Genomic DNA, 10,539 nt, shown 5'->3' with positions numbered 1-10,539 from the left:
GCCTGCTGTGGCTGGTGGGGCACGAACATGTGGCGGTGATGTTTGCTCGCCGGACAAACATCGCTACTGTCTTTCGTTTTGTGACTCGACGGCCGTCTCTGCTCCTTTCGCCCTCCCCGTCCAGCACGTTTTGGCCGGACTCGTCCCGTCGACAAGCTTCACAGTCAACCCAAGCTGAAAGCCCTTTGTCCCGCGGTGCCGGCCCCTGTGTTCCTCTTGTCGCATCGACGACCTTCCTCCGTCAGCGCCCAACCCCGCCAACATGCCCACTATATCCGTGGATAAAGCCGCTTTGTTCAAGGCGCTAGGTCAAGAGTGAGACATAGCCAATTGCCATTATTGCTCTGCAGCCTGTTTTCTCTAATATCTTCTCTTTTTGCTTGGCCTAGGTATACGACAGAGCAGTTCGACGAGCTGTGCTTCGAATTTGGTGAGCCCGATCGTGTGCCCCGCAGCCGGGAGCTCAGCCGCTAATACGCTATGAAATAGGTCTTGAATTGGACGAAGATGTATACTGTGCCCTCCCGTGACCCTTTGCTCGCATTTATCCGTTGCTGAAGCGTGATAGACCTCGAACTCTGAGCGGCCAATTGTCAATGGAGTCCAAGAACCCCCTCAGCTAAAACTTGACATCCCCGCGAACCGGTCCGTCAAGCTCTACCTTATTTCCGGCCTCCTAATAGCTAATTCTTTTTTATAGCTATGACCTCCTATGCTTTGAAGGCATCGCTTTGATGCTAAATATTTTCCGAGGCAAGACCGTATTACCTAACTACCGGCTCGTGACACCACCGAACGGTGCGCTGCAGACAATTGTAGTAAAGAAAGAAGTGAGCAGTGATCACGTTATTGCACAAGGATATTCGCTGAGAGAACTGGAATAGACTGCGAATATTCGGCCGTATATCTCGGGAGCGGTGTTGCGGAATATCCACTTCGACAAAGCCCGCTATGACTCTTTCATTGCTCTACAGGACAAACTGCACCAGAACCTTGCGCGGCAGCGGACGTTGGTGTCCATTGGTACCCATGATCTTGACAAGCTGCAGGGGCCCTTCAGCTACGAAGCTCTTCCCCCGAAGGACATAAACTTTGTGCCCTTGAACCAAAAGACATCCATGAATGGGGAGGAGTTGATGAACTTTTATGAGGCAAGCTTTCGTCAAACCCTACTTGATTAACATTTTCTAAAGCTGCTATAGAAAGATAAACACTTGGGCAAATTCCTCCATATTATCCGCGACTCCCCTGTATATCCGATTATCTATGATTCAAATAGAACAGTATGTTCGCTGCCTCCAATTATCAACGGCGACCACTCCAAAATTACCTTGGACACACGGAATGTCTTCATGGAGATCACCGCTACAGATAAGACCAAGGTTGAAGTTGTGAATAACATCATGGTTGCAATGTTCTCCCAATATACGTCAGAGCCGTTCACGTGAGTCTGCTTTCCGGTGTCGCCCTTGGTCTGCCTCTTAACACTGGCGCTTTAGGATCGAACCTATCCAGGTTGTATCCGAGCACAACAATGAAACTCGTCAAGTTCCCAACATTAAACCACGTTTAACTCAAGCGAGCATTTCATACATTAACCAGTGCTGTGGTCTAAATCTCTCTGCACAAGAGATCTGCGACCTCCTAAAGAAAATGGCATATATCGCGAAACATTCCAAATCATCAGCAGACCTCATCGACGTCGAAGTACCCATTACTCGTGCAGATGTGCTCCATGAAGCGGACATTATGGAGGATGTCGCTATAGCCTATGGTTTCAACGAGTTGCCAAGATCATTCCCTAGCAAATCCGGAACGATTGCCCAACCCCTGCCTGTAAACAAACTGACAGATATCATTCGGACCGAGGCTGCCATGGCAGGATGGTCCGAAGTCATGCCGTTAATTCTTTGCTCCCATGACGAGAATTTCGCGTGGTTAAATCGCAAGGATGATGGCAATACTGCAGTGAAGCTTGCAAACCCCAAGACCGTGGAGTTCCAGGTGGTTCGGACCAGCCTTCTTCCGGGACTTTTAAAAACCATCCGCGAGAATAAAAGCCACACCGTGCCAATGAGAATCTTTGAAGTAAGCGATGTGGCCTTCAAAGATATGACACTTGAACGCAAGAGTCGAAACGAGAGACATTTCGCTGCTGCTTGGTACGGAAGGACTAGTGGCTTTGAGGTTGTCCATGGTTTGCTCGACAGGGTGATGGCCATGTTGAAGAGTGCATTTATTGTCGGCGAAGAGGGACTTGATAACCCGGACGTCAGCGGTTCGCGATATTGGATTGAAGAACTAGAAGGTTGGAGTCTCACTCTTTCTGGTTATCTGTTACGATTTGCTAACGCTGTACCTAGACCCTACCTACTTCCCAGGACACGCTGCATCAATACACGTCTGTATTGGAGGCAAAGAACATGTCATCGGTACGTTCGGCATTTTGCACCCTACTGTCCTTGAAAAGTTCGAGTTGAAATATCCTGTGAGCACGCTTGAAATGAATATCGAGGTCTTTTTGTAAGACATAGACGTATTCGATTTTTTGTGTTGATGGATAGTTTTATGGAACGTGAAAAGAATAGATCGTTAGCTAGCGCTCTTGGGTTTTATGAACTGAATGCGATGATGAGAAAAATAGAACATTGCATTATTCCTGACGCTTGCTCATGATGTATTGTTTCCTTGGATCAGGAAAGCTCTCAGTAAAGTAATCGGACTTTCAGTCATTCACCAGCAGTCTGAACGCTTCCTTGGGTAGAAGTAATCTCTTTTGTGTTTAAACTACACTCCTAATCGCCAAGTTTCCGTCCATTCAGCAGAAAACGTAGAAAATTGTTGCATATTCATGATGCCCATTTTAACATTCCTAGGACAGTAGAAGAAATGTGGGGATGAAAAAGATGGGACTAGAAGAAAGGAGGAAAAAAACAGCTAATTAATTTCACTCCTGGGGGACAGCGGCAGCTTCTGCGCCTTCTTGACCTTCCTGCTCGGCCAATCGCTGTTGCTCAGCAGCCTGCTGGGCAGCAGCGGCCTTAGCACCGTAGTCCTGGCTCATGGGTTGGAGGACAGGCTGCTCCTCCTTGGGCTCGATGATGGTGACGGAGTCTGGGAGAGATTTCTGAGGACCGGACTTGCCCTCTGGGTCGCTACCGCGCATGATCTTGACCTTGATACCGAGCACACCTTGACGGAGGAGAACGTGGCGGGTGGCGCTGTCAATGAAGTCTTTGGCGGGTTGACCGGAGTGGATCATGAAACCATCCTATAAAGAAACCCCTTGTTAGCCACCAATGTAATTTACCATGGACTGTTCCCAATATACGTCGCAATGCGAAAGCGATAATCGACGGAAAGAGTCCCCCTTAAATAAACAAGAACGGCGGGCCCAAACGTACGGTGAACTTCATGCTCTTGGCACGAGCAGCTCTCAGTTTTCCAGAAACAACGACCTCGCAACCCTTGGCACCGCTCTCCATGATGAATCTGAGGACACCATAGCAGGCTCTTCGGACGGCCAAACCGTTGAGCAACTTGTATCGCAAACTTTCGCACTGAGCAACGGCAGAGAGACCACGGTTCTGGACCTTGGCGGCATAAAGGGAGACGGAGTTTTCGGGGAACTTGAAGCGCTTCTGGATGAGGGAGGTGAGTTCACGGATGCGGCGACCTTGCTCACCCAAAACTTCCTGGGTATGGGTAGCGCGGATGACTGTCAAAATAGCGAAACAAGTCAGTTATCTTGATCTTTATCCAATGTCCCACGATAATGCCATATCCTATCCCTGTCCCGAAGTTCTCTGAAAATAGCTCCTCCGCAGGAGAATTTGCGATTGGCCCTAAGAAACAGCCCAAAAATAAGAAAATCACGTACTGATATCGGTTACGGTGGGAGTAACTCTGACTTCGACACCGGAGTATCCCTCCTCAGCCAGCTCGCGCTGGAAGAACTCGTTCAATTCGGCATAGAACACACCGTCAGCCACGAACTTGCGGCGCTTGGAAATCGTTCCCTGAATAGCAGCCATATTTGCTGATTATGCTGACCCGATTGTCGAGAAATCCGCCGGGGGAACGATAAAGTCGTCTGTCGAGTGCTGGTGAGAGAGCTTCGGATTTCTGGGCAGTCGGTCCAAAAGATTGGAGGTTGATTTCGGATACCAATTTTAGTGGGGTCGACAAGCTGGGAAATTAGGGTTTAGGGTTTTCTTTCGTTGCCAGCTATAGCGCTAAACCGCTTTCGGCTGGCATCAAGTCCATGGGATTCAGGGCCATCCATCTTCTCGCGATGGTGGTAATTACGGGGGATTTGGGTACAATAAATTTCGGATTCATGATATATTTGCAACTACCATCTCTAGTCCCTAGAGAATCCTCGTGTAGCTATCTTCACCAGAGAGCACAACGCCAACCAATGAAACCAAGTCCCCCAACAAAGTCCAACTCCCCGTCCCGAATGCTGGCCCAATTCCAAAACACTGAAAGCCGTCGCTGATTTTTAAATAACCCATCGTAGTCTACCTCATCGTTACCCGCAACATGGCAGTGGAAACAATAAAATTCGCTATTATTGCATCTCTACCTCCATTTCTTTTGGTTGAACTGAGGGAGTCCCTGTTCCAGGTGTCCCGTCTCTTCCTGCTCGAAAGCCCAATCCAGAGAGCTCCGCAGCTAATGCGGCAAGTCCCGATGACGGCGCAGGGCTCAAAGAAGGCTTACTCAAGGCTCCACTACCAATCGCCTGATCAGCCGTTTCCACGCCGGTCAAGACTGGCGTTCGAATTCCACTGGACATGGCTCTGTCGCCCCGAACACTAGTGGTCCGCGCATGTGGTACATTCATTTCAGCATCTTGTCGGCCAAATGCCTCGCTCCACCACCTCACCTCGTTAGTTCGGGGAAACAATAATCTCTCCTTGCCTCTCTGGTTGTCGTCAATATTAGGATCATAGTTGGGATTCAAGAACTGCTCCCTTCTCGCGAGGAAGTAATCCCATACACTCCGCGTCATCTCTTTTGCCTTGGAGTTCACACGTTCCTTTTCACTATTGTAAAGAAATGAGCCATACTGGCAAGCGTAGAGATGATAAAGAAGCCTCCTGAGGAAACGCTCGTTGAACTGGAATCGGGTCGGATGTTGGTAGAGTAGCTGGTAGGTGGCATCGAGAAATTGATGGAAGACAGGGCTCGTCTCCTTAACTTTGGTAATTTCAACGTCGTTGGCCGGAGATTTTGAACGTGGGATGGTTCTCCTAGGATCACTGTCGGATTCCAAGGGGACGATTTCTCCGTCAGAATCCCCTAATGAATCCCGGCTAACGTTGTCCCTGTTGAAGAACCCCTTGGCACTCAAGAAGGCGTTTTCAATTGCTTTTCCCGCAGCACCGGCGTCACCAAATCCGCCCCTCACGTCACCACCAATTCGATCATTCTCAACTTGAAACCACTTTTCGCTATTCAGATGCCCCGACCTATGGCGGAACATATGGCCAAAAGAAAGCCAATCTTTCTCAACAAGTACCATGAAGCCTTCGAGTGTCCTGTAGTAAGGGTCGAGACATAATTGGCTGAGCGCACTAAGCTGGCTTGTCCTATCCCATCCATCTGAGCAATGTATCAAGACGTGGGAGTGCTGCAGTCCAACCTGTCTTGCGATTAGCGCAGCACCGTCTAGGAGGCCCGTAATATGTTTTAACCATCCGCTGCGCGCGAGCTGGTCACGATTGGGCCCCAAGGATGTCACATCGGAGTCTTTCAGGGCATCAATAACCCTATTAAGTGAATCTCGCATGACATGAATATTGTCTATACCCAAATAAACTTTTGTAGCGAATTTATAATTATCCATATTTTCTGAGCCCAGGCCGACCGCTTGCATCGCAAACGCGTTCACTGTTGGGCGAGCATCAACGATGAGATTGTGTTGCTGGGCACCGTAAACTTGTGGTTTTGGTTCTTTTGGAGCAGATTGCACCGCTGATATCACTTCATCTTCCAATTCTTCCGCGTTCGAGAAGTCAAAATCAGACTGAACACCATATTGGTCTTCTAAGCTCGAGTTCGATGATTCATGTTCCAGGGAAGGCGGCGTCCCGTTGGCAGATTTTTCTTGTCTGGAGGTAGAGAAGATCGCAGCGAGGAGCTTCTCGTCTTGAATACTTCGGTTATTGCGGACGCCAACAAGCGGTTGTGACGATCGTGTGATTGAACAATTATTTACGGGATGTAAATAGGTTAAGACCGGTATTCGAGCTCTCGAGCGATATCGACCAGCATAATTAATGGTATTATCCGATATATTCGTGGGAACAGGTAATAAACAAGGATAGGTTGGTGAGAACTAAAAGCCATCAGCGTCACGTCCAACTTCAATAAAATAGCGAATGTGGCAAGAGTGCCCACATTGTAATCTGAATTTATAGCCGATAACCTCCAACCGGACGGGGAATCCGGGTTTCCAACTCCTAGGCGTGCCCATTCTTCCCGAGGATTGTAAAGATCCCAGCCGTTGAAGCTTCGCTCAGGCAGGGGAGGTTGATACGTGAAGGCGTAAAGTTTCTCAACACGCCCAATTTTACACGTCCAAAGCTTTATACTCTCGTACGCATCTCTTGCTTGCGCTTCGTTGGGAAAAAAGAAGCACACGAATGTAAAATCTCGACATCGTATACGGATCGACGACGGCTGGCGGGAGGATATCGTTGCCGGTCTAAAGGTGCAGAAGCAAATAATCGGATACGTGATCCACAATTCGCGCGGCTTTACTGGGATATTGGCGTCTTGCGATCCTTCTGGGGCAGGAGGAATATGCGAAAATATCAAATGATGGGGAGTAAGATGAAGCGTGCCTTTAGCCCGTTCACCGCGCCTGGACAAGGTGACATTTTCCACCTAAATGCCCAAATGTCAAGTTAGCTAATATGCGAGAGACGGTGCATATATATGTCGAAGCTCAAACCTTAGCAATCCGTGTCTTTTCCATATCTGTTTCCTGGACTCTAATTTTTATTTTTCAGCCTAATAGGAGTAGTGGCTTCATGGTCTTTCAAGGAGCTGAAAGTTGGCAGAACACAATTAAGAAAGTGCTAGAAGATGAATTCTTAATCAGAGAACGGCAAGACAGCGTCAACAAAAAGCAGACCACTGTTGTAATCAGATCTTTTGAAGTCTCATAACACTGGTGTGGTAGTTCGTTACTGGACCAAGCCTGGAAGTCTCTCTCTCTCTTCGGGTCGGCCCCTCGTCGTTACGTCAGTTTAGACAGCCTCAGGTTCCCCCACAAATGTGTCAAAATCTCTGGTGATTTAGAAACAAAGGATCTTTGCTCGCAAAAATATACAGAGTTCAATTACAGCGAAGCAGAGTCTCCTTCCAACTCATTTTAATACAATAAACTTTGTGTAGCTTTCATCATTTATCCAGCCGGAAATAGGAGCTAGAATTCATGATGTCTGCAGTACAAAGTACTCGGTACTGACTTGTAGCGGCCTCCGATGGGCAATAGGCTTTGATGATGTTGGCAGCAGGGCTGTCTGGGGAGGAGGTGGATCTCGGGCTGCAGGCTGTGGATTTCTCGATGGGTCTCGAAAGGATATCACCAAAGATGGTCCAGTTGTAGTTCCACGAAATAAATTACTTTTCACCTAATAGAGACCAAACAACCATCATGTCGCATTATTATCTATCTAATGTTTGCCAGGATAAAGTGTTTTCCCCAACTCCAGAACCCCTTTCTGCCCTTATAAATTACAGCACCTCATCCTATCTGAATTCCAAAGATGCACATATATGTCTGCCATATTGACCTGCTTATAAACGCCTCACCTGCAGATAGATAACATGAAAAGAATTCTTTTCAAATCAAAAACGGTCTGCTTCATTCAGAGTCATCTGTGTTGTTCTCTCTATGTGCACTCAATTCAAAAGCCAGCTGGCATGCGCGGGTGTACAAAGGCGGGAACAGCAGCCTCAGAGATTCCCTACCCATCGCGGGAGGCGCTGAGCCGCGATTCTCTCGAGAAGCAATTAACGGTCGTAACTCATCGTCAGACCGGCCAACGGACAGACTCATATTGATGTTTTGAATTGGAAACAGAGGCCCCGTTCTTGGGTTGGAGAAGCTGAGCTCAAGGTCTTTATAATTGAACCTCGCAATTCTTGCAGCCGTAAGTGAACGCAGAGGCGGGAAGACGTACTCGCCTTCGATAAATTCTGTATCCCGAGCCGAGCCTTCCGCACCTCCTTCGGTTTCGCCCTTCTGGCCCGACGACGATTCCGACATTGCCAGCAACTTTTTGGGGAGTGAAACCTTGCAAAACAAAGGCATCGGAGGTTGATGGCGAGAAATCGGTAGCAAGTAATTCAAGCTCGCTACGCACTGTAAGAGGGATGAGTGCGAAGGATGTTTGTCGGAAATGACGGAGGCGAGTTGACTACCCTCGAGAAGGTCATAGTGAACGGTCCTGGTAAATCGAATATCCAAAGCTGTTTCTGGCAAAAGCATGTCGGCATGGTTCTCTCTGAGAATTGCGGTCGCTTTTCTAAATACCGCAGTGGCAACGAACCCGCGCCATTCCTTGGTCTGAGGAACTTCCATTTCTAACTCTAATACGGGAAAATTAACGTCATTGCTTGGAGACGGCAAAAGACGAATTCGATGAATCGCTGCGTCAGTGTCAACTGGTGAAAGTGTTTTCAGAAAAGACCAAGTATTCGGGACGTCTGCGATGAAGGTTCTCTTTGGCAATGAAGATTCAATTTCCGAGAAAGTAATCTCATCAGCCTTGAACTTGGGTTCCCTCTGGAAAAGACACTTGCCGACAGCGGCTGTAACGGTTTCGTGCGTGAAAGGCTCGATGCTACTTTGCACGGGATGGTGTTCGAGGAGTGAATCGCTGATCCTACTTTGAGGAGCGGTAGGCTCTTTGCTGTAAATATCTGCCGGCGGTCTCCTAGCTGCTCTTCCACCTTGTATGGAATTTTCGAGAAGAGGCTTGGCCCATCTAAACCAGTTTTTGTTGCGATCCGGAAAGGACATATATTCTGGGTTTATCATGGAATAGACATTCGCTGGTTGATCGCTTGGGAAGTATGTAAAAGGACGATTGGCCTGATCAAGAGGCAAAGATGTAGCAAGAGATATGCTTTTGCATACTTTTTCAGCATCCAATTTGTTTTCATCCAAATAATAGCAGACGAATTTTTTCGAGTCTTTATTTATCCGGCAAAACAATCCATGTTCCTCTTGCAGTGCCTGTATGAAAGCCTCTTCGAATTCCGCATTTTCTTCGCCTGGAAACAGGGAACCATGTTTCGGGAGATCAACTTCTTTGGAGCGAATTCGAGCCACCAACTGTTCCACAGCATTGTAAGCCTGGAGTGCGTCGGACTCGGGGCCTATTATTCTAATCCGGTTAAAGGCCTTTGTGACATCGATCTTCACGTTGTGCGCTTCCGCAACCGTCCTTAGCGGTACTGAATTGGACAAGAGAAATGTAGAGAGACAGTCGGACTGTACGTGAAGATCCGCGTGCCCAATTTCATTTCGGATCAAAAGCCCCCAGCAATCCCTCATGATCTTTTCGGCCAAATAAGCTTTTCCTTGCACATATCTTGTTTTCTTGAGTTTTGGTGAAAGGCCCTCTTGAGCTTCATGAGGTGTCCCAACTTTCCACTTCCACGTTCTTGGTCTGTCCGAGGGTACGATATCGCCGTTGGGTTTGCTCTTCGTCTTGACTTCCTCATTAGCTTCATACTCCTTAACATAACGCGCCAATTGCGGTTGCGTGAAACCATGTTGAAGAACGTCTCGGAGCTTGTCCCAGTTGACTGGAAATAGGTGATCTCCAGGTTTATGAAGCGAGCGGAGGTACTCGAAATTCGCCGATACCTCAGTCGCTCCAACTACTCTATATCGCTCTCTATCCACCTCCTCCAAGACTTCAGAGGGGCGGTTCAATCGCGGATTTTCGTCCTTCTTTTCCGTCACTTGCTTAGTGCGCTTGGCCTTTTGGTCAACGACAAGCACATGTGAAGGGTTCCCAAGAGTTATCGAATCAAGCTGCTCTATATGATAGCCCCGGCCCTTGCGACGCGTGGAGAATTTCGGGCCTTGGCTTTTAGTTGTCTCTGAATCTGCATTCTCCTCGTTGCTGCAGGCGGTCGTCTGGAATTGTCGGTTTGGCGACGGGGCGAGAGAAATGGGAGTTAAGGGTCGCCATAAGGGTCGGAGGCAATTCTGGCATCGTAGACAGAGTGCCGCATCCCTGACTGACCTCTGAAACATATGTATCGAAGAGACCGCGCTGCTAAACAGCTCGACATGCGTGTAACAAGAGCTCAACAGCTCTTAAAATTGTGCTTTTCGAGTTTTGGCTTGAATGGATGGCGCTGACGGCGTTAGGTTTTCCCGGCCCGCCCCACGCCGGAAAGTTCGCTGCCCATTAGTTAAACTCTAAATTCAACCAGCGTGAAAGGGGGCAAGGAGTAAAATTGGAGAGCGAAAGAAACAATTACGAGCGTGGGCCATGAGTA

The 10,539-nt window shown here is 48.2% G+C and overlaps 5 protein-coding genes across 5 annotated transcripts; 2 read left to right on the top strand and 3 right to left on the bottom strand.

The window, feature by feature from the left end:
• Positions 1-262: 262 nt before the first annotated feature.
• On the top strand, positions 263-1,181 carry FRS1_2 (phenylalanine--tRNA ligase subunit beta; the record flags this gene model as incomplete). Its single annotated transcript, XM_003068368.2, has 6 exons — positions 263-315; positions 390-430; positions 490-509; positions 569-645; positions 701-830; positions 885-1,181. The coding sequence occupies 6 exons, from the start codon at positions 263-265 to the stop codon at positions 1,179-1,181; spliced, it is 618 nt and encodes a 205-aa protein (XP_003068414.2).
• Positions 1,182-1,352: 171 nt separating this feature from the next.
• FRS1_1 (phenylalanine--tRNA ligase subunit beta) lies at positions 1,353-2,527 on the top strand (the record flags this gene model as incomplete). The annotated part of the gene is made up of 3 exons (XM_066124123.1): positions 1,353-1,444; positions 1,500-2,308; positions 2,364-2,527. 3 exons carry the CDS (start codon positions 1,353-1,355, stop codon positions 2,525-2,527), a joined length of 1,065 nt encoding a protein of 354 aa, XP_065980200.1.
• Positions 2,528-2,947: 420 nt separating this feature from the next.
• On the bottom strand, positions 2,948-4,138 carry RPS3 (40S ribosomal protein uS3; the record flags this gene model as incomplete). Its single annotated transcript, XM_003068369.2, has 3 exons — positions 3,881-4,138; positions 3,405-3,718; positions 2,948-3,271 (listed from the first exon to the last, which is right to left on the bottom strand). Exons 1-3 carry the CDS (start codon positions 4,032-4,034, stop codon positions 2,948-2,950), a joined length of 792 nt encoding a protein of 263 aa, XP_003068415.1. The 5' UTR covers positions 4,035-4,138.
• A 192-nt stretch (positions 4,139-4,330) lies between these two features.
• On the bottom strand, positions 4,331-7,287 carry D8B26_003372 (uncharacterized protein). Its single transcript, XM_003068370.2, has 3 exons — positions 6,965-7,287; positions 6,409-6,897; positions 4,331-6,346 (listed from the first exon to the last, which is right to left on the bottom strand). The coding sequence occupies exons 1-3, from the start codon at positions 6,986-6,988 to the stop codon at positions 4,574-4,576; spliced, it is 2,286 nt and encodes a 761-aa protein (XP_003068416.2). The 5' UTR covers positions 6,989-7,287; the 3' UTR covers positions 4,331-4,573.
• A 377-nt stretch (positions 7,288-7,664) lies between these two features.
• D8B26_003371 (uncharacterized protein) lies at positions 7,665-10,331 on the bottom strand. Its single transcript, XM_003068371.2, has one exon. The coding sequence runs from the start codon at positions 10,289-10,291 to the stop codon at positions 7,883-7,885; it is 2,409 nt and encodes an 802-aa protein (XP_003068417.2). The 5' UTR covers positions 10,292-10,331; the 3' UTR covers positions 7,665-7,882.
• Between the last annotated feature and the right edge of the window lie 208 nt (positions 10,332-10,539).

The sequence above is a fragment of the Coccidioides posadasii genome, chromosome 2 (genome assembly GCF_018416015.2).
Source record: "Coccidioides posadasii str. Silveira chromosome 2, complete sequence".
NCBI lineage: Eukaryota > Fungi > Ascomycota > Eurotiomycetes > Onygenales > Onygenaceae > Coccidioides > Coccidioides posadasii.
This window is presented reverse-complemented; position numbering and strand designations above follow the sequence as displayed.